At 41.4% G+C, this 27,748-nt stretch overlaps 1 protein-coding gene across 1 annotated transcript in view; it reads right to left on the bottom strand.

The window, feature by feature from the left end:
• Positions 1-327: 327 nt before the first annotated feature.
• The window catches only part of HMGN3 (high mobility group nucleosomal binding domain 3), a 31,502-nt gene continuing 4,081 nt past the window's right edge, over positions 328-27,748 (bottom strand). The window contains exons 2-6 of the mRNA XM_065889085.1: positions 11,959-12,009; positions 5,912-5,941; positions 2,745-2,795; positions 1,350-1,463; positions 328-807 (exon numbers count right to left, since the gene is read on the bottom strand). Of these exons, the coding sequence (XP_065745157.1) occupies positions 772-807; positions 1,350-1,463; positions 2,745-2,795; positions 5,912-5,941; positions 11,959-12,009 (282 nt within the window). The 3' untranslated portion in view covers positions 328-771. The remainder of the gene's footprint in view (positions 808-1,349; positions 1,464-2,744; positions 2,796-5,911; positions 5,942-11,958; positions 12,010-27,748) is intronic.

Below are 27,748 nucleotides of genomic sequence, written 5' to 3'. Positions count from 1 at the left end.
TTATGCTTTTTCACTGTTCCGGTTTAGCAGAACCCTATCCTATTGATAAGGACTTCAATAAAACAGTGTTGTATCAAGTTTTATTATATGGTGACCATTGCGGGCCACTTCTGGTATAAAGGATATTAGACGCAATTCTTCTACGCTGGCACTCATAGATGATTTTATTAAAATAACATTTTTAAAGGGCAGAAAATTAAGAAACCATCCTATTTGACTTATCAGAGAGACCATCACAGGACAGACTGTAGAAATTCTTTACATCTTCTGCAATAATAAAATGAAACACTGCCTAAGCTTAGCAAAGACACTACTAAGAGGCAGGTATTTTGCAGGCAGGAAAACCTTTTATTTTAAACCACAAATAGTCAGCAGGTGGCCACAACTATCCATGTTTCATTAAAATCACATAAAACCTAGGTACAAAAGCACCACTGATTATTGCTCTAGAAAAACTGCATGAAAAAATCCAAATACGCACAGTAAAAACACCATAGTATGCACAGGACTAAACTTTTAAAGCAAGTGCATGGAATGCTGAATCAATTTTACAGACAGCTTCCAATATTAAATTGGTATTTATTTTACTCAAGGATGATGGAAATTTCCAAAAAGCATGACTACGAGAAGGTAAAATGTCCATCCTTATATATTTTTGTATGCCAACCAGCAGAGTCCTAAAAAATTAGCATTTACAAAATACTCGGTAAAAATAGCTTTTAAAAGTCGTCCCAAGAGGTACATAAAATCAACCCCAATTTTCATGACAATTCATTCTCCCTCGTTTACAGATTCAGTTTTCTGTGCCTGTGGAAAAAGAACGGAAGACAAAAAAGATAGAGTTACTATTGAAACAACTGTAAGCCAAAGAAGATTCTACCCCACCGACACACACACACTTCGGAACATCTGCTTTTTAGCAGCTCTACTGCAAAACCGACTTCAACTCTGGGTGTAATACAGACAAGGCAGGAAAATAGGACACAAACACTTGGCTGCCTTTATTGCTTTCTGCTTTGCAAACGACCACGGAAGCTTTACCTGTGAGCTCCCTCGGTTCACGATAAAAAGAACACCACACTACTATCTGATGCTAGTCACTGCAAACGTGCGGAATTTTCTACTGTACCCTTAACTCTCACTGTTTCAATCTGCCCCTTTACTGACAGTGTGCTGGGTGGGGTACCTCTGGAGGCTGAGACATTAACAGTTGAGCGAGAGATGTGGATCTGCAATAACATTACAGGCAATAAAGAGAGACGTTATGAACATGCGGTCGCCGGCTGAAGGATCGAGCAATTGCTTTCAAGACACTGATTCAATCAGCGGGAGGTATTTCGGGAAAGTACCTCTTCAGCTTTAGTGTCACCGTTTTCAGATGGTGCAGTACCTTCCTTTCCAGCTTCTTGCTTTTCCTCCTTCTCCCCTTTCGCACCTTTGTTAACCTTTGTTGCCAGTTCTTTCTAACAGGGGATCAAAGCACAGGGAAACGGAGTGTGTTAGACACGGTGTGATGTTGTGTAAACTCAGCCAGCCTCCGTCCGAGCACAGGGGGAAACACAAGCAAGGCCAATGTGGTGGCTTTCAGGGGAAAATGGAAACCCGGTTCCCCTGAGCTTTGAGTGAGTTCCACTGAGGCTCCACGAACATGTAACAGGCAGCTTAGAGAATCCACTGGACTTTGATTTCCCCTCGTGTGTGTCTTTGGAGAGCACCGTCTCTTGCTAAAGTGAGAAGTGGCTCTGCCATGGGGAAGTAGCAGCAGGCGGGACGTGGTGAAGCCAGGGCAGACCCAGCAAGAGGAACACTGCGCGTGGGGACCTGGGGCTTAAGGGACAAGAAAGCTGAGAAAGCGCTTACAAGGAAGGCCCAGAGAAAGAAAAATTCCTGATTTTAAGACCAAGCTGGGACTTCCCTGGAGGTCCAGTGGTTAAGACTCTGCGCTTCCACCTGCAGGGGGCACGGGTTCGAGCCCTGGTCGGGGAACTAAGATCCCACAAGCTGTGCGGCACGGCCAAAAAGTAAAAAAATAAAAATAACCAAGCCACAGAAATGAGTTCCGCTTCCGAACTGCCTACTCATCCCATGATACATACACATCGTTTCAAAAAATTCACAGCAAGGGACGACGCTCTGAAGGGCAGGGTGCAGAAAAGCCATTTGGGGGTAAATTTCTTAATAGCCCTGTGCCGCAGTTTCCTCATCTGCCAAACGGGATACGTGTACCTACCTCATAGGGCTGATGTGAGGATCTATGCATAGGATTAGCGCCATGTAACTGTTTGCCGGTATTAATTATTTGCTGGTATTGACTATTATAGGATTATTATTAGTCCTCAGACTGACCTCCTCAGATCAGTTACGTGAAGTCTGAAGCCCCTCCCCACGCCTCCAGCTGTTGGCAGCAGTGTCGCCCCGGCCCGGGCTCACCCCTTCTGAGCCCCATCTGAACGGCCTGTTCTCGAGGCAGCTACCAAACCCCGCCTTGGACATGAGGCTTCTCACACCAACACGCTCTGACCTCCTTGGCTTTACGGACCAAACGGAAAACACACTCCCAGTGAAACATAAAGTTGTGCTCTCTGCCTTCGGAGAAAGCCTGTCTGTAGCTGGGGGAAGTTTTCCAGTCTGTACATTGAGCCTGGATCATAAAATGGGATCGTGCCTCGGATGACTCTGGGATATGGGATTATAATGTATTCACTGCTGAAAAGGCCAAAGTGGGGCGGGGGCCCACCTCTTACCTTAGCAGATGTTTTTCTTGGTTTAGGTTCAGGTTTTGGTGGAGCTGGTTTCTGCAAAGACAAATTAAGTTACACAAATACTGAAAAAAGACAACCCTCAGCCCCAAAAGGAACAGCGACAAGACTGCTAAAGACAGTCCATTTTGACTATGATGTTCATTTCAAAAAAAAATATGTCGTCCTATTTTCAGCATCAGGTAGCAGCAAAAAGACCTCCGCATTTCATAACTATTTTCATCCTGGGTTCTCAAGTGAATGGCAGGTGAGATCTGAAAGCCAACTCACTATTCCCCGGGCCAGAACGGCTCTCTGGAAACAGATTTAAGCTTCTGTGTCCCATGTCTCTGTACTTCCTTTTATCACAACACAGCAGCAAGAGGAATGACTCAGGCCCTTGGCCAAATGACTCGGTGAATTCAGTGACACCGGCCTCCCGAACAGTCTAGAAATCCTAGCACCATCACAGGCAAAAGCCCATCGGGAATAAGAGAGCTGCCCGTGAAGTGTTCCAAAGCCAGTTCCAAATCCTCCCACCTCCGATGCAGGTCTCAAGCGCTTGTTGAAGGTTGAGCTTCTTCCTACTTTCCTCTTCCAAGGCCAGCTCAAGGTGAGGAGACTCCTGCCCATCCAGACCCTGGGCTCATTTGTCCCTAGAGCTTGTTATTAAGAACACAATTACAATGATACAATGTCCACTGTTAGCTCCCAAAGTTCAAGATCTTTCACAGACCCTATTAGCCAAAAAGCCAAGCGGGCAACTCTTTTTCTCTTGCCTCGTGTGGCTCTCCCCACTCCTGGGAGCACTGCCCACCTGTCCCGTGGCCCCAGGCCCCTTCACGCAGGGCTTCAGCCCGGCTGCTTCCTAGGGGTCTGAGATGGGCACATGGAGATACTGCGGAAGTGTAAACCTCTGGTTTTCTATAGCTACCTTAGGGCAAATATTTCCCTCGTTGAGTTAGGAAAAAATTACACTTCTTTCCTGGCACCAGGGAGAATGGTTTTTAAATAGAGAACACTGCCCAGAGTCCCTCTCTGCCCCACTGTGGAGAAAAAACACATGTTCCTCCCCAATACCTCCAGATGTCCAGGATCATGGACCTGGCCCTTTCCATCAAGGGCACAAACTGAAACTGTAGTCAGTTCAGTTCTGGAAGACTGACCATTGGACACGACCTGTCAAATAAAATAAGAAAGTGGAGGGCTTCCCTGGTGGCGCAGTGGTTGAGAGTCCGCTTGCCGATGCAGGGGACACGGGTTCGTGCCCCGGTCCGGGAAGATCCCACATGCCGCGGAGTGGCTGGGCCCGTGAGCCATGGCCGCTGAGCCTGCGCGTCCGGAGCCTGTGCTCCGCAACGGGAGGGGCCACGACAGTGAGAGGCCCGCGTACCGCAAAAAAAAAAAAAAAGAAAGTGGAGCTTGAAAAGTAGGGACTATTTTCCTTAACCTTCTGACGACTGTATATTTGTACCTTGCTCCCCACATCTATCAGCTTGCATGGCTCCTAAATTTTCAGGATTAAAAAAATTTTATTTTGGGCTTTGATATAGTGTATTAACATGCCCTTGTTTTCTCAATTTACAGCAAATGATGTCCTTTCATATTATTTTCTGTTAAGACAGGCCTTTCCCCCAAACTCAGCATTCGTGTTTTGATGGGACAGGAAATGATGAGGTTTTGTAGTCTGTAATACCACTGGCTTCCAAGGAGGCTCTGCGTCAGCACCATGGGCAACGATGTCAGTGGAAGGTATTATATTGCTGGTCCCTGGTGCTCAGGAAATGCCTTATTTTAAAATTTGGCTTTTGACTTACATGATCTACCCCCTTGAAAGGCTAGATATCCATGGAATACAATGGCTTTCAGTATAATCTACAGTGAAAGAGTTAAAACTTAATTTCTCAACCACAGTGAAAATTATACCACTGGACAAGCACACCACCTTTGAGGGGTTCTGGCAGAATCTGGATTAACTGGGTACACACACGACCACACCTCCCAGGTCTTAACCTTCCTGGTAACTCTGACATTGCTTCCTACGTCGGGACTCATGTGAAACACGGGCTCAGCCAACCCAAACCTGGCTATACTTCTGAACTTGTGAATGGTCCCAATACCTGCTTCTTTTTTTTGTTTTTCTTTCAATGTGTGAAACAAGTTTAGCAAAAATATATTGAGAAGAAAAGCCAGAAACTGCTATATATATTTTTTAATTTGTGAAACAAGTTTAGCAAAAATATATTGAGAAGAAAAGCCAGAAACTAGTATTTTTTTTGAAATTCAGAAACAAGTTTCCAATATCCATTTCCGCTTGGATTCCCTACACTGTGCCAGGCACAGGTGTGGGCTGAGGAGGGAATCCATGCTTCCCTGAAGGTCACAGTAGCTTGCAGCTCCCGGGCTATCTAGTATCGGGATACGTGCCGTCAGCCAAGAGGTCAATGCCTTTCCCTCTGCGTGTCAGTGGGCAGTGCACATAAAGTAACCCAAGTCCTCCACCAGAGAGGCGGGCTGCCCTGTCTAGGCAGAAGGAGTACTGGTGCGTGAGCAGGGCGGCAGGGATGAGTACTGGAGCCAGCCGGGAGCACAGCATGGTGACAAGGGCTGAGGCACACTCCTGGCCAAGGCTCGCTCACACCAGCCGGTCCCAGCTTTAACGACCTTAACCCTTGTCCTTTCCCTGGGCCTGGCCCACAGAGGGAGACCCCAGGTGGCAGAGTGGAAATCGTTACTTTTTCAGATTCTCTAGTTCTGAAGTGAGGCTAGAGCCTATGGATTCAGACAACCTTCAGAACGTCCTGACTAAGGTACGAGTCTTGGAGGGAGAACTGGAATTCTTGACTCCTTTAGCAGATCAGGTGTAGAATGGGAGGCTAGGACTTTGCTAACCTAATTCTCCATCTCAGGGATCCAGTGATATCAAACAGCCTCCTGGGCTTTGAACGCTTGCTAAACGGGCTGGCCACTGTTTTTCACCAACATGTCTGATCAAGTGAGCTGCTGGCAACACCGGTCAAAGTTGCTAGAAATTCTGACCCAGGTTATTTCTAAAAAGGAAATAAAAAAAGCTCAAGGGAAACACCACCTTCATCTTCCTTTTGCTGCTTTGCTCTGGACCGAGGGAACGTGTATTCATAAGAGCTAACAACAAAGGTGTCCAAAGTACTCACCGCCGACAACCTGGCAGACCGTCTGGTGGGCTACAAAGGAAACGAAAACAAAAAAAAACCCATATGTTTTGGTGATTATACACAACCAAGTTGAGTTTTAAAAATTCATTCTTACTGTCTTACTTTGTTGAAAGAATAGAATGCAGGAGTCCCGTTACCCTCCCCAGGTGAGCACAGTGAAACATACCCCCAAGTGCCCTGGGCACTGGAATATTCCAGAGGACGTGTTCCTAAAGAGGTGTAGGCTCACGGTTCAAAGAAATGGCCTTTTGCAGTAGAGGGTGGGGTGGACAAGGAAAAGGCAAAGAAGACACATTTAGGCTCCGACCCAAACTTTTGTGATAAAACTGGCAACAGGAGCACAGAGGTGCTATTTAAGAACCAGTCCAGTCTGACTCTTGTTCCTTACAAATGGAACTAAAGCTTATAAATTAATACTAAACGAGACTTATATAATTGTGCAGAAACCGAAATAGCAGGAGTCCCCTCCCTGGTTACTACATTAGAAAAGAGAATGACTCCAAATCTTAGGCAGTTAACAAGCAAGACTTCCTTTTACCTGTAACAAAATAAACACATTTATTTATCTACGAAATGCACACGTTGAAAGATGTAAATAATCATTTTAATAATCTCATCTTTTCATTTAGAAGTTTACAAATTTCGAGAAACTGGGTTGAGGCTGGTATTTTTCAAGGAAATCTTTTCTTCAAGGATGGTGCAAGTTAACAGCAAACGACATGGCAAAGAAAATTTCTAAGAGCAGAACCGTTCTAGGCATTTCAGAAACACACGTATAGAATCGATATTCTACTTCCCACCAGCAAAAGATGGCTCCCCGAGGGATTTCACTTTCTAAAAGTACAACTGCCTTTCTTTAAAAGTGTTCCGGAAGCAAATACTCCACACTGTGTCTGTTTTGTTCACTGCTCTATCTCCAGTAGAATAGTGTACCACCTAACATACAGTGGATATGCAAGAATACTGGCTGAAAAAAATAAACTCAAGCTTTTCCCTAATTTGCTGCCTTAGGCAGACTTTGCCTCATTACAATAGCTGAAATGTCTCAAATAATCTTTTAAGGGGGTCAGCAGGAGCCTGGCTCAGGATTGCAAGGAATCATGGAATTCTCTTGTCAGTCTAGGTCAGCTGGTCAAGGCCAAAGTCAAAGAAATGCTTCTTGCCACCTCCACATCGAAGAACTTTCTCGCTGAAAATAGCTAGAGGAAGCTAAAGTCATCTTTCTTTAAACTACAGAAGGAAATGAAGGGCCAGAGCCCTCTGGAATAATTTTAACCTTGGGGTCGTGTGCAAGGCTGAGCTGGACTTCAGGCTGGTAGGCAGAACGTGCCGAGTCGGGGAGACTGTGCAGGCTACGTGTCGGCTGTGACGCGTCACTGCAGGGGTAAGGGGTGCACAGTATGGGAGGCGGGGCCTGGACCAGATGCTCCATGGGAATCACCGCGGCGTCTGCCGGATTATCATGGGATGATTGGAAGCAATAACCATGCTGGGAACCAGAACCCAAATCCTGTAGTGCCTTTCCCAGGCTGGTTCATTGCAGGTGCTGGGCATCCCCGAAGAAGAGGCAGCATTATCACTTAAACCGGGCAGCAAGTGGGTAACCTGTGCTTCTTCAGTATGCTTTCCGGGCATGCTGGAGAGCATCCTCCAATTACCAACCGGAGCTCATCTTAACGCTTCTGTGTGGCTTCAAGAACCGCCCACACTGCCTCAAGAGGAAAGTGCAGCCGGCAGAGGAGGGCTCAGAAAGATGCCCTCTGAGAGGAAAATCGGCGGCCTCTCTGCTAAAGGGGGTTCAACAGGTCTTGTCTGAATCCCCCCGCCCCCACTTGGTGTCGCCCTGCGTGTGCCCGGTTGGCCTTCCCTCCCCTGTCTCCTATCTGTACCCCATCTGTACAGAACCCCCTTCTCTTGCACTTCCGTAGCGGGAGCCCTCAGTAAAACGTGGAGGTGAATGGAGTGGTAAGACACGCCAGACATGCAAGTGTGAGCCTGTAGGGTGCAATGCCAAGACCACTCCTCACTTACCATCCAGTTTGGAGCCTGAAAAGCGGCCAACAGGTTAACCATTACCTACAAGGGCTTCCCTATCCACCAACGAGCTGTCCTGAATAAGATCTCATTGAAGCGAAGCCAAATCTTCTGAAAAATCCCCCGCCCCCAACCCCGGTCCCCATCCCCCATCCTCCCCCTCCCCTCCCGGGGATTTCCAGAGAGACTTCCAACCAAGCCCTGCTCTGAAGGGCCTGCAAGCTGTTCCGATCCAGAAGACTCGCTACCTTTTCATAATTCAGGTCGAGTACAAGAGTTTCAAAATAAAAAGCCTAGGAAATTAATGCAAAAACAGAGTTTGCCTTTCTAGGCTGTCTAAACCAAGCCGTCTCTAAAAACCACGTTTTACTGTAAAATGATTTTGTGACTTCTTGCTAAAATTTACCAGCTCTTCTTTCTATGCTAAAAAAAAAGAGACTTCTCTTAAACGTTCCTTTTCGGGAACCATCCTAAGAGATTTTCTTTTTCACTGCAGACACAGGAGGCTGAAACGAACCTTCACTTACAGTCAGCAGTACTGATTATGCACCAAGTGTATACACCTTCCTGGGACAGTTCATCAGCTTTCACAAGCCTTCAATTCTATAAATGATTGGACCATATATACCAGATATAAAACAGACCAGACTGCTCTCTTTCCCTCTTTCAAACACTAGAATTCAAAGTATTCATTTAAGACTCAGGCTGTGGGGCAGAACTACTATGAATAAAAAGATAAGAAGAATTTCTCCTGAGAAACAACAAGGATTTACTGTAGCGCACAGGGAACTATATTCACTATCTTGTAATAAACTACAATGGAAATGAATTTAAAAAAAGAATACAGATATATACATATATGTGTATAACCGAATCACTTTGTATGCACCTGAAACTAACACAATACTGTAAATCAACTATACTTCAATTTTTAAAAAAAAAAGAGAGAATTTCTCTCCATCTGTTGACTGTGAGTCCTCAGGAAAAGTGGCCAAAAGAGCAGTTCTAAGGGAAAAGATGAAGGTTTTTAGAATGACAGATCGCTAAAAGTTACAGAAACAATGTGAGGGTTTGTCACTGTGGTACACAGGTGCTGGGCGCTATGGTATTATTCACTAAGCATTTATTGATTACCTGGTAATTCCCCGGGTTGGAGAAAAGTACGGTGAAGGCTACTATGAAAGACGTGAAGTTTTTCACTTTAATGTCCTGGTTGCAAAAGCAACATAGAAGTCTAATCTCAATAAGACAAAATTCCCTGGGAGAGCTAGATGCAAGTAGAGTCACTGGACTTTGCTGAATACTGCTTGAAACATATGGGCCATTCCATTGGAATTCAGAAGCATATTTATTTTTATGAGATTTCTTAATGCTTCTGATCTTCACCATGTACCAAGCAAAGCCCACAAGTCAAGTTGCTTTTAACTTTCAAAAACAAATGAAGAGCTAATTAGAATTTCCCTTCTTTGCAAAACTGGGAAGTGAGGCAAGATGTGTATCAGGGCCTTGGCTGGAGAATGAAGACAGAGAAAAGGCACTGGATGATCAGATTTTTTTTTTTTTTTTTTTTTTTTTTTTGGCTGTGTCCTGCGGCACGCGGGATCTTACTTCCCCGACCAGGGATTGAACTCATGCCCCCTGCATCGGGAGTGCGGAGTCTTAACCACTGGAACGCCAGGGAAGTCCCATGACCAGCTTTTTATCATGACCCCAAAAGGGGCTTGAGGATAGGGGATTTTGAGTCAGAAGACGCAGACGTCTTTCCTGATTCTGCAATTTACAAGTTGTGACACCTGGGGAAAATCATATATTTCTCTGCATACCTTGTTTGCTCTCTTCAAATGGGGATAATAACTCCCATGTGTTGACCAAAACAGCGCTTCTCTGACATAAATTACTCCCTCTCATTGCTTTCTTTTTCTTCATAGCAAATTTTCAGTTACTTTTTATTTACTGTCTCTTTCCCCCTACTACAATGGAAGCTCCATGAAGGCAGAGATTTTTGCTCCTTTTGCTCCCTGTGGAATCTGTGCAGCCAGGTGCATTCAAGCGCTCCCTGCATTTTTTGTTTGCTGTGGTTGGAATGTCTCTCTGAAAACGCTGAAAGGCTCTCTGCCCTCATTCCAGGGTGATTTTAAGGATCAGATCAAACAATGGAGGTGAAAGGGCTTTGAAAGCTGCCCAGCGTAATGACTGTAGCATATTGTTTTGGTCATTTATCGTCCGGATACTATACTCTGCACTATGCCCTTCAAATATCATGGAGTGGAAGATGATTTTCAAAAGGGGATCCCCCTTTGTAACTGCTATCTATTGGCTGTAGCCTAGGCTGTGCACACTCATGACATAACTAGAAAATTCAGTCAATTCACTGGGGGAAAAAAAAATCAATCAATATACGGTCAGACAGTTCTTACCCCAAAGCACCACCAACTAACTGACCTTTTCCCTCTTCAAACAAATTTGCCTTGGTGTCCTGAAGGCAAATCACAAGTTTTAATCTGGTGTTGGCTTAACGGACAGGAAAAGAGTCTTTTCTAGGAAAGACTTTTGTTAGCAATAAGGTAATACATGGAATCAGATAAAATGTTAGAAGTAATAATGTAAAAATGTAAGTAATAAAAATTCTGGGGTAAAAGAATTTGCAGAAGACAGGTGTGTCAGCAGAAATCTTTTACATATATTCCAACCAGCCTGATGGTTTTTAGTGTGGAAGGGAGGGAAAGGCTGTTTTCACTATCCAAGACCTGCTGTGTGTGTGTAATGGTTTCTAGGTTTTCTGACTGTCAAAGCAACTTAAATAGCGGTCCCCGAGGAGAAACCCAAATGCATTCTGTGCCCAAATCTAAAAACATTAAGGGGGTATTACACTTAGCCAACTGTCCTACAAATTGTATTTTGCCATTTTCAAGAAAATTCAAGCACTTGAACTTTGCTATGATAACATTTTTCAGTTGGTTCTAAGCATTTGTTTAGTGACCTGACTTTGGATCACCAACTTCACCTCCCAAACTCTATGTTAGACACTGAATACTGGGTAAAGGGATGGTGGGGACTTGGCTATCGGCAGTTCTGTTTGTTTTGCTTTTAAATGATTTCTTTACAGATTCCGTTAAGGATTTTCCATTCGGCAGAACGAACTTCCTTGTACAAATAGTGTGTAGGGGTTTTGTTATCATGACAACCTCTGAATTATTAACACAGTATGAGTCACCCAATCAAAGAATCCGTAACTAGATATTGTTTTTGTCTCTCCCATGACCCCTTTTAGGTTATAAGTTCAAGGATTCCACACACTGTAAAGCTCTGTGCAAAAGGGAATGGCTGTCATCACAGTTACCATCTCACTGGCTGCTTTTTTAGCTCATCTCCTTTTAGAAGTTCATGATACGACCACGGAAGGTCAAATGCAAGCATCTCTTCCTAGCTTTCTGGAGATTTCTGTATTTTATACAGAGCTTCTTTGACTTATTGTCTAACTATCCCAAACCCTAAGAATTTTCCTGATTAAAAAAAAAAAACTTTAATATTTTGACATTTTATGTATCCTTCATAGTTTTTGACTTTAGAGATGACTCCTTTTAGGCAAATATTCAGAATCCAAAAAGTAATCTATAGTTCACTCACCGGAGCAGAGAATTTATTAAATCAAGTCTTTCATTTCCTTGCTGTGAAAGGCCGACTTTGTTCTCCTTGATGAATTTACCTATTATCTCGCTCCTTGCCCAGAAGGAATTCTCAGTATCCCTTTTAACAGACAGCAGTGCCAACAGGTAGAAACATAAACAACATAGCAAGTGGAAAATGCCTCACGAGTGCCCCTAACTGAAATCTATCCAGGCTAAGGGAAGCTACACAGCTACACTTTTATCTCCGGTTTATGTTGTCTCAACAATCTGGTTTCGAAGAGTATTCATTCAGATGTAGACCATCATAACGATATTAAAAATTCCAGTTAATAACTAAATACAGGATGTCGAAGATACACTTACCTCCTGTTTAGTTACTTTGGAGCCATCCTTGCCCTCTGGATTTTCTGGAGACTAGAAAGAAAGAATTTCGGTGAATTGTATTTAAATTGGAAAATGCATATTAAAAGACCACATAAGCCAATGATATTCTGCAGGGAAAAATAAGTTTGTAAGAGGATATGTTTCACACACACACACACACACACACACACACACACACACGCACACACACTGCATTTATCTGCATAACTGCTCTAAGATTATACCAGGAAGTATTGCAAGAACTGATCTGAGCCCCTGTTCTCAATGCACATTCACTCTAAGGAATTTTCATTGATCTCTTGCTGTCTGGTAAAGAACAGCGACCCAGTAGTCGGCAGCAGGGGTGCCTGGGACCCAACACATGTTCCAGTCACTTTGTTTCCCTAAGGTGAGAGCAGGGAAAACCTAAGCCAAGCGCAAAAGCGTATTTTCACCCCATACTCGCCTAGCTTTAATTTCTAGCCCATTTCTTGATACGACTTGATACATTTATCGTGAGTTCCTATTTTTCCATCGTCAGCTCCAGGCTCTCTCCCACACTCCCAGCCTCGGTAGGATGGCCCAGCGCCCGGCCACGCCAGCCGATTTCTTTCCTGATTTTGATCCATCCCCACCCCGGCGGGGGGGGGGGGGGGGGGGGAGGGGCGGGAAGGCACCCTCCCACTCTCGCGACAGCTCAAACCTGACTCCCAACGGGGTAAATACACTTACATTTATGAGACATATCAATTATCCCAATATATTTTTGTTGGATAAAGACAATAAATAAGATAAAAACTATTCAACTAATTAGAAAATTAAAACTATTTAACACAAGATAGGAACGGAGTTCCCAGGGTGAAAACATACAAAGAGCAAATGACATTTGGCACAAATGTTTGGCTTAGGAAAATAAATCAGCTATGCTGTAATGCCTCATCTGATAAAATGAGAAAAACATTCAAAGCTCCTAAAACCCACTGTTTGCTGGGGTTGGTGACACTGTAAATTAATATAATATTTTCAGAGAACATCCTGGCAATATGAAAAAGACACTTAGGACTAATCATATAATGACCCAGTAACTCCAATTTGGGCACGAAGACTCAAAGAAAGAGACTTCGTAAAAATACGGTTTTGTTTGGACTGTTTCTAATATGAAATAACTAGAGACAACTCACATGATCAGTAAATAACAGAGAAATATTTAAATAAATGATGTAATTACTAACGCAATGCGATTAAAAATAGTTAGGCTATGTGAATACATGGAAAGTCCACATAAAGTTAAGGTTAAATTTAAACACTTAGATTATAGGGAAATCCCTGGTGGTCCAGTGGTTAGGACCCTGTGCTTTCACTGCCAAGGGCCCGGGTTCGATCCCTGGTCAGGGAACTAAGATCCCACAAGTTGCACAGCACAGCCAAAGAAAATAAACACTTAGATTATAAAGTAATATGTAAAACATAGGTCAGAAGTAGATAAAGTAGATAAAGACTTTGAGTAAGACAAAAGCTTTTCTTCAAGACAAAGTAAACCTCCTCTCCTTCCCTGGGGCTGCCTGTTACCCACTGTTAACCACCGTCTACCGATTCATCTCTCTTCAGAACCTCCCAGATCCGTGGAGCTCTCTCCTGTTTCCCAAATCAACCAATTATTTTTCCCTCATCCATGGAATCTTCTCTATAATCAAGGAAAACAAAGCTTCTCTTTTCTTTCTTTCTTTTTTTAAATTGTGTTAAATTCTTGGTGCAAATTTCTATTTATTTATTTATTATTTTTTGGCCATGCTGCGTGGCATGCAGGATCCTAGTTCCCCAGCCAGGGATCAAACCCGTGCCCCCTGCAGTGGAAGCTCAGAGTCTTAACCACTGGACTGGTGCGGGGTGTTGGGGGGGGGCACGGGGTGGAGTCCCAGAACTCCTCTTTTCTGTCCCCACTCTCTTGCAAAGAATGTCTGGCTCACAGATCTCATGCTATATCAGCCAGCTGAGTTAGAGACAGAAAAATCTTAGAAAATCGAATCCCTAGGTGAGCCATTTGGCTTTGCTCATTTCCACGGTTACAAACTTGACCCTTCTGGCCACAAACCAGATCCTCTGTTGTCTAAAGTGCTGGGCTCTCATTCTCACTTATCAGGCCACTCAGTAGATTCAATCTGGGGTACCCTCCAGCTGTAACTGATAGGCTTTTAAAGAAGCACCGCACAGCTACTACTGATGTTACATGACATTAAAAATTTGCTTAAACTGATGCTAGTGACATTATGTTCAATATTCTTCTAGGCAGTGGATTTGTGACAGCAATATGACTGAAAGATCACTCTCTAAACATTGACCTAACAGTGTTTGTATTGGATGCAAATTATTGAGAAAGAGAAACTTGGAAAGACCCCACCAAAAAAGCAGGTGTAACTGAAAATGTTAATACTTTCAGATGCATGAACGAATGAACCTAAGACTGGAGAGGGGAAGAGATACAACTCCAGCAAAGCTCAACCTCTCCATAAGAGCATTCTATGAACAGGCACATAGAAAACTGCAAGTCAGGAACGACCCAAGTGACCTTCACCCTGGGATCAGTGGGGTACTGTGGCACACATGCAGGTCAAGACGCTGGCTTCAGTCGTGGCTCTCTACCTAGGAGACGTGTGATCTGGGGCAGTGAGTTCATCACTGTGGCTCAGTCTCTTCATCTGATAGATGATAATGACATCTAACTCAGAGGGTCATGTTTACGTTCAAGCCAGATGTTGGGGAGAGCATTTCAGACTGAATCGCTATACAGATGTTATACAAAATATGTAAGTCTCCTGAATTATCAAATATGATATATCATATTGAACAGGGCCTTGAGGTTGAGCACATTTCCTTACAACCAGAGTCCCTGCAACCCTGTCGTCTGTTTTTGTTACACAAAGTAACAGGTACACGATTTCGGAAAGACCTACCGTTTCCGGCTGTCTTATCACACATTCTGTCCACCGTTAACACTTAGCCATAAGGCTGGAGAGAGCAGGAGATCATGGTATGAAGGGATTAAAAGAGAAGCCTGAAGGTTTTGTCCCAAGGGATCTTGAGGAATAAAAACAAAGAAAAGGGAGAAATGAGGCTTGGGGGTGTACACAGATGATCTCAGATGTACTTCAACCACCTTGTGGGCTGACGGGAAGGTAAGTGAGTTAGACGGGATGTGGGGAATTCCAAGGCAGAGGGGTCTTGCCCCACTCCCCCAGACAGGGTAGGCTTATGCTAATCCAGTTGGAACCCACAATGGTCAAAAGGGCAGAGAACCATGGTCTAACAAAAAGATCTCATTCACATATCTGAGGCTCCTTCAGCACCCAAGTAGATGGGGACCGAGCTGAGAGCCAGCAAGGGGTGGGGGACACATGTGGTGGCCTGATGGAAGGCAGAGCAGGGATTCTGGGGGAGTCAGAAGCACCACTGAGAGATGATCTGAGGGCAAGTTGGCAGGCAGGTGGATCACTGAACACCTGGTGACCCAATGGAGACCCAAAATCAGCCAAGAGCATGAAATTTGGCAAAAATCAACAGGTAGTTGCACTTTTTAAAATTACAAGTTCTGAAAATTAAAGTAGGCTCATTGAAATAAAAAACCTCAAAACATAAACTCTAGACCAGGGACAGTAAAAGAAATAATGAATTGTCACGGACTGCTGAGGAATTAGCCCAGAATGTAGGAAAGAGCAATAAAGAGATAATATGAAAGAGAGGTTAGGAGACATGGTGGCTAACTGCGAGGTTCCACCCGTATCTCATAGACATTCAGAAGCAGAGAACAGAGATACTAACAAAGGCATAATGGGTGAGAACTTTCCTAAACTGAAGTCATGAGTCTCCAGATGGAAAACTCACACCAAGGAACAAACTGGAAACAAAACAAAGCAAACAAATACAATGAGACATAATAAAACTACAGAAGGTCAAGGAAAATGAGAAAAATCTTTAAAAGGTATCAGAATTAAAAGATGAATTAGTTTCAAAGAATTACTTCTCAAGCATCTATAAATTATAAGAAACTACAAAGCAATGTTCAAGGAGTTGAGGAAAACTGTCAGCCTAGAATCCTGTACCCAGCTATCATTCTAGAGTGAAGGCAAAATCAAGATATGTCAGAATACAAATACTAAGAGAGTTTACTACCAACAGAGCCTTTCTTTCAACAAGGATCCAGAACTAAATAATCAAATTCAGCGATAAGAAAAGTGAATTAAGATGGAAGGAAAATATGTAAGAAAAAATGTATAAAATATATTGGCAAATCTAATTATTACCTGTAGATACTAATATGTATTTTTTGTGTGTTTAAAAATATTTCAGTAGAAATCCTAGATTAGTCCTGCCCTATAGAATTATAACACGTAATTTTAGATTTTCTAACAGCCACATGAAGAAAGTTAAAAGGCATGGGTGAAATTAATTGTAATAATACATTTTATTTGACTGAACATATCTAAAGTTTTATCATTTCAACATGTTATCAATATCCAAATTATTAATGAGATATTTCACAAATTTTCTTGGCACTAAATCTTCAAAACCTGGCATGTATTTTACACTTACAGCACACCTCCATTCAAATGTTAAGTTTTCACCAGGAGTACCTGACCCTCTAAATATGTTAGAGATCATAAAGTTTATAGTAGCTTCACATATCCAGGTTGTTGCAAACATATTTAAAATTTTCCATTAACTGAATCTAATACCAGTTCTTAAATTTAAATTGATTAAAACTAAAATTTTTAAAATTCAGCTCATTCTTTCTCATTGGCTAATAGACTCATGCAGTTAATGGCTGCCATATTGGATGGCACAATTCTAGACAATAACAACCGCAAAAGATGAGAGGAGGGGGAACAGATCATCCTCACCCCCAGCGTGGGAGGGCCTTGCTTTTGTTCTGGAGAATGATACTGACACAGAGTCATTTTAGACTCTGTTAAAACAAAATTTAAAGACAGGCATTAAACATTTTAAGAAAATAAAGAAGATCTATAAACTTAAAAATCAGGAGAAGTGGAATAAGGCAAATTTTACAATCAAAGGCAGGGGAGAAAAGAGCAAACTAAAGGGAAACACATAATAAATAGAAACCACAAAATAAGTCATTAAAAAAGTCCAAATATATTAGTTATCATAATATACCTGAAGAAATTATATTAATTCATTATAAGGTCAAGTAACAGAAGACATAGAACAATACAGGTATATGATTCCACTTTTACAAATTTTAAAACAAATCAATATTATGGATTTATATGTGACATATACATCATAAACGTATAAAATCATGGACTGGAAGGATACACACCAAATTCATGGTCATGCTCCTCTCCAGGGAGGCTGACAAGGGAAGGGAACCAAGGGGGTGTTCCGAACTTGAACTTCATCTGTAACATTTTATTTTTAGAAAGATCTGAAGCAAATAGGATAAAAAAGGTTCAAATGTGTGAATTCTGAGTGATGGGTCAATAGGTATGTTATATTATTTCCTGAATTTTTCTGTACTTAAAACCCCCTAAAAAGATTACCAGTATTAAGGGGGTAGGGGAGTGGAAGCAAAGCCCAGTCGGCAGTGCCACATCTACTCCCAATACAAATTCCATGACTATTAGTGCTTTCTGTATTCCTTTTTTTAAAAACAGTTATTTTCTTTATTTATTTTTATTTTTATTATTTTTTTTGGCTAAGACATGCGGCATGCAGGGTCTTAGTTCCCCAACCAGGGATCAAATCCATGCCCTCTGCAATGGAAGTGTGGAGTCTTAACCACTGGACCGCCAGGGAAGTCCCAGTGTTTTCTGTATTTCTTAAATGGCTTGTAAGTCTGGCCCACACACTGCCTCTTCCTTTTCTGTTCAAGACATACAATTCATAGTCATTTCATTTGTGCTGATATGAAGGAATCTGGAGCTGGGTAAAACAGGAAGCCAAGAGTATTACAAACGCGAATTCAGAACTGTCCCTGTTGGGTGAGTGTAGGATGAGAGACGGGCAGAGGGAGCCCGGCTTCCTTCAGCAGCTGACCAACTGCACCGTCTCCATTCTCCCATCGCACAAAGATGCCTGGGTCCTGCATCCGAAGACACGAAAATGCACTGAAGGGGACACAACAGTGTTTCCTTAAGATAACTGTAGCAGCAGCCCTTCTCAGGCAACCAAGAAAAGAAAATTGGAATTTTCATTCTGTAGACCATCCACAGGAACCAACAGGACAAATTACCAAGGGTTGAGCTTCTCCTGCTTCTCCTTCCCCTGGTAACAGTGGTTACCACCTTACACAGGGGCTCTTGTGGGGGTCGTGAACCCAGTTTTCTCGCTCCAAACTCAGGAAGGTATCAGAGAAGATGAGAAAATCCTTATAGCCTTCAACAGTTGCTTGGGAACAGCAAGCACTACATGGCCTTAGCCTCCAAATTTGTCACTACAGAGAAAAACACTGAGGGTGTGGCAGGAAGCTAGGAACAAAAGGCTAGTACCTCCTGGTGCCATATTTCTCAGCCACAGGAGAAAGAGGAGGGCTCAGGGTTCTCAGCAAAGAGTACTGGACCTTGTATTAAAGTTCCAAATAGTCTTTACTGAAGTGTAGGCTCTCAGAGTTTTCCTTCTAAGATTTTAAGTGACAAGGGCTACTGCTTATACCTTAAGTGAATTTGTTGAGAGCCTAGAGTACCTATGAAATTCAAGTAACCATCTACCAGCAGCCATAGAACAAATCCAGTCTCAACTCCTGGGTTATCCATGCTGATGCACGAAAGCTGGGAGCAGACGTAACCCTGCAAACAAGCAACCAACAACCACTTCTTTTCACCTGGGGAATGTATTACTTTGAGGGGACTTTTCTCTAACCTGCTGGTCAATATGTTTAAATTATTATTATTTTTCTTTACATTTTCTTTTAAAATCAATTTACGTTTTCTGTTATAAACCTAAGGCTGGAGAAAAGAAGGCAGTCCACTAGTAAGCTGGTTAGACGGGGAGAAACCATTCTAGGACAAAAATCCAAACAACCCACCCTGAGAAAGACTGAAATGTGTCCATAACTAACTCTTTACTTTTCTGCTAAAGTTAACACATAAACACAACTACTTGATTAATTCCCCTCCACAAATGGGGGCACTGTCCAGGAAATTCTTATGAAGTTTTCCAAATAACAGGTACTTCCTTACACTCAAATATTCACATATTTGAATTTGACATATGAAACAGACACTGAAAATTTATTCAAAGCCACAAAGACCATTGTTTAACATCAGCATGGCTGCCTTTCATTCATGCTGTAAGTATATGTTTGGGATCCTCCAATACTGCCTTGCTTTCTTTAAAATAACCCTTAAAAATCCAGCATTTAGGATTGAGAGATCACATGCAAAGGATTAATAATCAAACTGATGTCAAATTTCATTCTTACCTCCTTCTTTGCTTATGCCTATTAATTTCATCAACTTCTATAAACCCAAAGAGCTTATTAAGGCCATGAGGCTAGTATGTCTTCCCCAAATAAAATTTTGTTGTTCAAGATAAAAGTAGTTGAGTAAGAACTCTGCTTTAGAAGACTTCGGCTGAACCGATGTAAACAGCAACTCTTCTTTTCTGAGAGATACTTTTAGGGAAAACTATCTCACACTGTACTCCATTACAAAAGATAACTGGAAGCAAAGAAAAAGCCCTCTTCAAGTATGTTCAGTGAACTTTTCTTAGTATAAATACACATAATTTAATAATGGAAGTATATCATTAATATGAAATAATTTAAAATATTTCACACATCTCTTTGGTCTGAGCTGCCTCTTTCACGAGAGCTATCTCTTCCTCCCTGTTGTGTGAATGGGATCGTGGGCGAAGGTCCCAGCTGAGGTCCGAAGCCTGACCGCAGTCTGGCTTGTATCTTATGTCCCTGGGCCTGAGTTTCTTCATGAGGAGAACGAAGAGGATGGACCCGAAGCTCTCACTTGCCTGACTTTGTGAGATGCTTGTGTACATACTAATCACATTACGTAAGTATCTAGGACAGAGGTGGCAGGTATGGGAGTCTTAGAAAAGGACACGAGAACAACCATAGGAACAACCATAATCTCAGTAAACATGGATTCTGTACTGCATTCAGGTGCAAGGCAAGGATCTGAATGAGTCAATCTCCTATTACAATCCTGTGAGGTTGGTAAACAGTATCATGTCTATTGTATAAATGCGGAATGGAAGCCAGAGAGGTTAGGTAATCTTGCATCTTGCAAGATAACCTAGCATCTTGCCCAAGATGACCCGGCTGGTAATCTTGCTGGTCAGTGGGAGAGCTGTGCTTCAGGGCCAGGGAGGCTGGCTCAGGTTCACGACTCATCCACTACACCACTCCAAGTCGTTTCTGCTGGCTTTCCCAATTTCAAAACTGTGTGCAGATCTGGGATGCTAGGAGAGCAAAGCGCTTCCAGGGTGGGAAATATCTTAACCTGTAGACCCAGCCAAGCAACACATAATATGTAATGGAGTGTTTCCTACTCCCCCTCATTTGTGAGCCTCTTGGAATAGCAAGACACAATTTCCCATTAAAAATATTACATGTTGATTGCTTCCATGTCCTGGCTATTGTAAATAGCGCCTGCAATGAACAGTGGTGTGCATGTATCTTTTCGAATTATGATTTTCTCTGGGTATATGCCCAGGAGTGGGATTGCTGGATCATATGGTAGGTCTACTTTTAGTTTCTTAAGGAACTAAATGTCCATTGACAGATGAATGGATAAAGAAGATGTGGTACATATATACAATGGAATATTACTCAGCTATAAAAAAGAATGAAATAATGCTACTTGCAGCAACATGGATGGACCTAGAGATTATCACACTAAGTGAAGTAAGTCAGAGAAAGACAAATATCATATGATATCACTTATGATGCGGAATCTAAAAAAATGATACAAATGAACTTATTTACAAAACAGAAACAGACTCATAAACTTAGAAAACAAACTTACGCTTACCAAAGGGGGAAGGTGAGCGGGTAGATAAATTAGGAGCTTGGGATTACCATATACACATTACTATGTATAAAATAGATAATCCACAAGGACCTACTGTACAGAATAGGGAACTCTACTCAATATTCTGTAATAACCTATATGGGAAAAGAATCTGAAAAAGAATAGATATATGTATAACTGAATCACCTTGCTGTACACACCTGAAACTAACACAACATTGTAAATCAGCTATACTCCAATATAAAATAAAAAAAGATTAAACTTACAAAAATAAATTTTTGTCAGATAATTCTTTAAAAAGTTAAAAATTAAAAAATAAAATAAATAATATTGCATGTTGACAAAAAATTACATGTTGAGATGCACATAAATGTACTATTCTGGGTTTTTAAATGGTCACACACACAGACACAAGTATTTTTATCTCACTATTAAAAGTAAAGGCAGGGGCTTCCCTGGTGGCGCAGTGGTGGACAGTCCACCTGCTGATGCGGGGGACACGGGTTCGTGCCCCGGTCCGGGAAGATCCCACATGCCGCGAAGCGGTGCAACGGGAGAGGCCGCAACAGTGAGAGGCCTGTGTACCACAGAAAAAAAAAAAGGTAAAGGCAACACACCAAATCAGTTCTATCATTTTTAACAGTACTTTACATTTCTCTGTATACTTTCACCTTGTTGCTGTATTTGATCCTCTAAGTAGCACTGAGATACACCGGGACTGTCTTAATATTCCCATTTTACAGATGAAGAATAGAGACTCGAAGAGGTCAAGTGACTTTCCCCCAATAAAGAGTTGTGGAGACCACACTAGACCCCAGTCTTCCAACTTTTACACCAGGGACTTTAAAGGGATGTTATCAGATAGTTACTTTATTTTCCTATTTGCTCAGACATGAGTTTATTTCTACTAAATGATAAACACGGTTATGATGTTTCTTATATTTTTGCAAAATGAATCAGCTAGCTCTGATGTGATGGACATGTGACCACTCAAAGGGGGAACAGTAAAATTAAAAAATTTAATTAAGAGAAGCGATAAAGGAAAGCAATGAGAAGTGGATAGAAAAGATACAGTTAAAAACTGTATCATGTGGCATATATATGTAACTTCAGAAGAAGTCTTCAAAGCTTCACACGTTGATCACCTCAAGCCTTTGGTATGTTTACCTCCTACATACACCAGGCCCAAGACTCACAACTTCCCGCGAAGTAGAATTTAACAAATTCTGTCCAGTACTGTACTGTAAAAAGCCACAGCTTGTACCCAATTAAGAAAAAACCAAGAGAGAGAAAGAAAGAAAGAAAAAAAAATCTCTTGGGGTAAACTTTGTATTTACCTTTGTATGGGGTCAGAATAATAAAGATATAATTTTAAAATAATATCACTTTATATCTTTTAAAAATAACTTTTGTAATTACACATGATCATTTGGTAATCCAGGACTGTGAAATAAAAATCCATCCAGTTCTAGGTCCAAAAGCTTTGCTAAACTACGAGGCTTTTAGCACCTGCTAAAACAAAACACCTGCTCATTTTTAAAACCCAGTGCGTAAGCAACAGTGACTTAACATTTACATTATAACCTCTCAATATATTGTATAATATGCAAGTGTATTTACATGTTTCTGGTCACAGGGGCATATCCCTATTATTTGAAATATAACAAATTAACGAAGACAATACATCTTAGAAATAGTAAATCCAGCAGTTTCACGGTAGAATTTGAGAAAATATGAAGTTTTAGACCCTCAATACTCAGATACCAAGGCTTGGATGAGGAAACGTCATATATATACCTTGTATATGACCCTACAGTCCATTGGCTCCTGAAACACCCAGAAGGCTTCATGATAATGTACATCTTTCAGAAGCCAGAGGCCTGGACCCTGAGGGCAGCCTTAGGGCATGATCACAGATAATAATGACTTGGGGGGTACCTTCCTATGACTGGTACCTAGAAACAACGGCATCAGCCTATATCTTAATAAAGACAACATTTTAAACAGATGGACACTCACATATTTACATAACTCCTGAATCTTCCCTGTTTCGTTCGTTGGGCACCTTGATTTAAATAAAAATACACGAGGCCAATAGAAATAAATATTTACGGGAAGTACTGTGGTGTCATGGTTAGGAGAAAAAGCTTGAGTAAAAGAGGGCTGGGGTAGAATTCCTGGCTCTGTCCCTTCCCAGCTGTGTGACCCAGGGGAAATGCCTTCATTGCACTAAATCCCAGTCTTCTCACTGTGGATGTGGATGGGACCGGCCACAGGGCTCAGTGGTTCAGAGCACAGGCTCTGGAGCCAGACAGCCAGGACTGCACTCCCGGCTCGGCCACCCGCTACCTCTGAAGATGTCAGTGTGGAGAGCACACACCTGACCGGGTGGTTGGACGATTCAGCTCATTAACGCAAAGTGCTGGGAACAGTGACTGAGTCACAGAAAGCCACCTACATGTTATTTACTGTGAGATGAGGACAGCCTCGCAGGACTGCGGGGAGAATAAAATGAAATAATATGAAATTGCACCATAATACTTGCCACACAGGTTTATTTCTAACAACTTCACATATTTTTATTTAATTTTTATTTTATTCTAACGACTATAAAGCACAAAGCTCACGTCCGGTACAGACAGGTATTCAATAAGTGGTAGCTATTTAAATTTTAATGGGAATAAATATGTGTATATATTGTTACGGATATAAGTTCTTCTTAAAATATTAAATTTTGGAACCAATTTTGCGATCTAAAACCTTTTTCTATATCTCCCTACTTCTGATTATGCTATCATTTACTTACTGGGACTGAACATGCATTTGCCTTGGGCATATATAAATGGCCCTATTTCTGGACATGCTCACAAGATGTAAAAATACTGGACTCAATAAATACCTTGACCAAGAACCCAGACATGATTCCGCTGAACTCTTCCAAGAACGCAGTTAAATGTACAATAAATAAGCAGCCAGTGGGAGAAAATGTTCAACATTTTGATTTGGTTCGTTATCATCAACACTGATTTTTAAATTACTCAGGAGACTAACATCGTATTTCAACATACTAGGTACTGTGAAAGCAGACAGATTAAACGGTGTTTACTTCAGCCGCCATTTCCAAATTGTACCCTGCAGGAAAGTGGAATCTATTTAACTTTGGTGCAAACAAAGGCAGTGCTTTAGGGGAAAAAATATAGGAAAAGAGGATCACTTGATAACTGATTTGCCAAGGGAATTTTAATGTTATGTGGCAATATTCTTAAGCATAATTTTTTCTCTGAGAAAAATCAACATGTAAAAATGCACCAGATGAAAGCTTACGTTCTTTCACAAACACTACCTACTCCTATAATTGCAGTTAACTGGCCATACAGGGTGAGATCTGTGCACCATTGGTCCTACAAAATGGAAGCTTGGCTTATCAGAAGCCTATTATTTCACTGTAGTTCTCTTAATAATTAAAAATATATCAGCACCACAATAATGAGCATCCATTGACCGTCTCACACACGCCAGGCCCTGTGCTAAGAACTGTGCATTCACCATCTCATTTAATGCCTCCAACGACCCAACGAGGTAGAACATATTTTTAGCCCAGTTTTGCAGATGAGAAAACCGAGTCTCAGAAAATTAGGAACTCAGAAGCTTAGGGAGGAGTTAAGTAACCTGCCCTAAATTACACAGCTAGTAAACAGTAAAGCCAGGCTATATTGGACTATCTCCCCAACAAGGATATGAAATAATTAAAGTTACTACCTTCTTCCCTTGAAAACGATTCATTCATGCACTCGTTCAGCAAACAGTTACAGTACCTGTGCGAGGAGATGTAGGGGGATTAAAAAAAGACCAGAGCCACCCAAGACTTCGTGGTCAAGTGGAATTAGAAGGATTACAAAGTTAATTCAAAATTAGGTAATCAATCAAATAACATGTGTCAACTTAGAAACATGGTCCCAGACAACCACCTTTTAAACATGAGAGGTTGGTTACAGAAAAGCATAGGGGCCAAGAAATCATTAAATCTTTACTAATGAGTGAGGGTAGCTACCGTACACAATCTAACCCCAAATGTTGTAACCGGCCTTGAATTTAACTTCCTTCTACTTCAAAGAAAGCAAGACTTCAGAGATCACCTTTATTAACAAACTAGCACTGATCCTCTTGTGATTTTAAAAAAAAGAAGCTATAATCTCCAACCCTTTTTTTTTTTTTGCGGTACGCGGGCCTCTCACTGTTGTGGCCTCTCCCGTTGTGGAGCACAGGCTCCAGACGCGCAGGCCCAGCGGCCATGGCTCACGGGCCCAGCCGCTCCGCGGCATGTGGGATCTTCCCGGACCGGGGCACGAACCCGTGTCCCCTGCATCGGCAGGCGGACTCTCAACCACTGCGCTGCCAGGGAAGCCCTCCCCAACCCTTTTAACCAAACAACTTTCTGCCAGTGTTTTTTCTTTGGACACAGAGGCTGACCAAACTTCTGAATGCTCAGAGCTCATAGTTTTTCTTGTGGCTCATTATCACTTCTTGCCCTGAATTATGAATACTGACATATGTATATTACGTACCCTGTCAGACTGAAAGATCCTTAAAAATAAGGGCCTTTACTCACTCACTTCCAAAAGGGTTGGAAAAAAACAATAATTCGCTTACTTTCCCAAGGTGATGGTACTTTGCATAAAGGTGATGCTTGATAAATGTTTATTTAACATGAAGTGAGTGAAGGAATAAATAAGATGTATAACCCTGGCATTTTGGAGCCTTTACTCAAATACAGGTTTCATATCAATATTGGCGCAATTACATTCAGCAAGTATTTATGGATGGCATACTACATATCAGGCCCTTTCACATTCAGACTGGGTAACTCAATATAGCTAAGAAGGCAGTTCCCTCCAAACTGACTTACAGATTCAATTCGATCCCTATCAAAATCATGGCAGGCATATTGTAGAAATGTACAAGTTGATTTGAAAATTTATATGGAAGTGCAAAGGATGTAATAGCCAAAACAATTTTGGAAAGGAAGAACAAAGTGAGGAACTGACATTACCAGTACCAAATCTTACTATAAAACCACAGTAATCAAGATAATGTGGTATTGACATATGGACAAACCTACAGATGATGCAACTCAACTCAGAGGATAGAAATCGACTTACATTATGATGAACTGATTATCAACGAAGGTGCCTAGGCAATTCAGTGGAAAAAAGATGGTCTTTTTAACAGTTGGTGCTGAGACAGGTAGGTATTCACATCGCGCACGCGCGCGCACACACATACACACACAAAAGAATTGAAACCCTTATCTCATACTATACACAAATTTAATTCAAAATGGATCCTAAGCCTACATATAAGAGCTAAAATTATAAAACTTCTAAAAGTAAATATCTGTGGCCTTAGATTAGGCAAAGAGGTATTAAGACAGGACACTAAATGGATTCCATCAAAATTAAAAAGCTTTTCTGTTCTTTGCAAGACATCAAGACAAAATTGCTTTAAAAGCCACAGACTGAAGGAAAAGATCTATAAATCATATATCTGATACAAGACTTGTGTCCAGAATAAATAAAGAACACTTACAACTCAATAATAAGATGAACAATCCAATTTCAAAATGGGCAAAATATTTGAACAGATGTTTCACCTAGGATATCCATTATGCTAGTAAACACATGAAAAGATGCTCATCATCATTACTTATTATGGTAAATTAGACTAATTAGAAGGCTATAAGCAAAAAACCCTGACAATACCATCTATGAGCACAGATGTGGAAAAACTGGAACCCTCATTCACTGATGATACAATTACTTTGGAAAACAGTTTGGAAGTTTCTTAAAGACAGACTTTCATACCACCCACCAGTTCCACCCTTAGGAAACTTCCCAAGAGGAATGAAAATATGTCCATGCAAAGACTTACATACAAATATTCACAACAGCATTATTTATAATAACCCCAAACTGAAACAATCCAAATGTCCACAAACTTGTGAAAGGATAAACAAAAAGTCGAATACCCACACAGTGGACTATTATTGGGCACTATAAAAGAATGAGGTACAGATACATGCTACCCCATGAGTGGACCTCAAAAACACTACGCTGAGTGAAAGAAACCAGACGTAACGGACTACATACTGTGTGATTCCTTTTACATAAAATTTCCAGAAAAAGCAAATCTATACAGACAGTAGGTTAGTGGATGTCTAGGACTGGGGTGGGAGTAGGGACTGTCTGCCAACAATGGGAGAGACCTTTCCGGAGTGATAGAAGTGGTTTAAAACTGGATTATAGTAATGATACACAACTCTATAAATTTATTAAAAATCACTGATTTGTATACTTTGAATAGATGAACAGATTTTATGGTAAGTACATCATACCTCAATAAAGCTTTTTTTTTTTAAACGAAATTATACCCCCATCCACATTGCTTGAGAGTTGCTGAAGTGTCAGTGTCACTAAGCACTGGGCAGTAACACTTCCAATCTTTTCTTTAAACCAGACTGGTTTTAAAAACTCACATCTCATTATTCTTAATAATATACTATTCTCTGACTTTTAGTAAAACTAAACATTTTCATCTATTGAGTCTGTTATTTTCTTATAAGGATATACATCTTTTCCATAAGGACATGTGAGCCTCCTTATCTTTCTAAAATAGCACACTTTTTTCAGTGATACGTGGTACAAATACTTTTTCCCCAGTTGTTCATAAATTTTAAAATTTTGTTAACAGAGTTTTCTTTTCTTTGCCATACTGACATATTCATTTTTATG

The sequence above is a fragment of the Phocoena phocoena genome, chromosome 12 (genome assembly GCF_963924675.1).
Source record: "Phocoena phocoena chromosome 12, mPhoPho1.1, whole genome shotgun sequence".
Taxonomy (NCBI): domain Eukaryota; kingdom Metazoa; phylum Chordata; class Mammalia; order Artiodactyla; family Phocoenidae; genus Phocoena; species Phocoena phocoena.
This window is presented reverse-complemented; position numbering and strand designations above follow the sequence as displayed.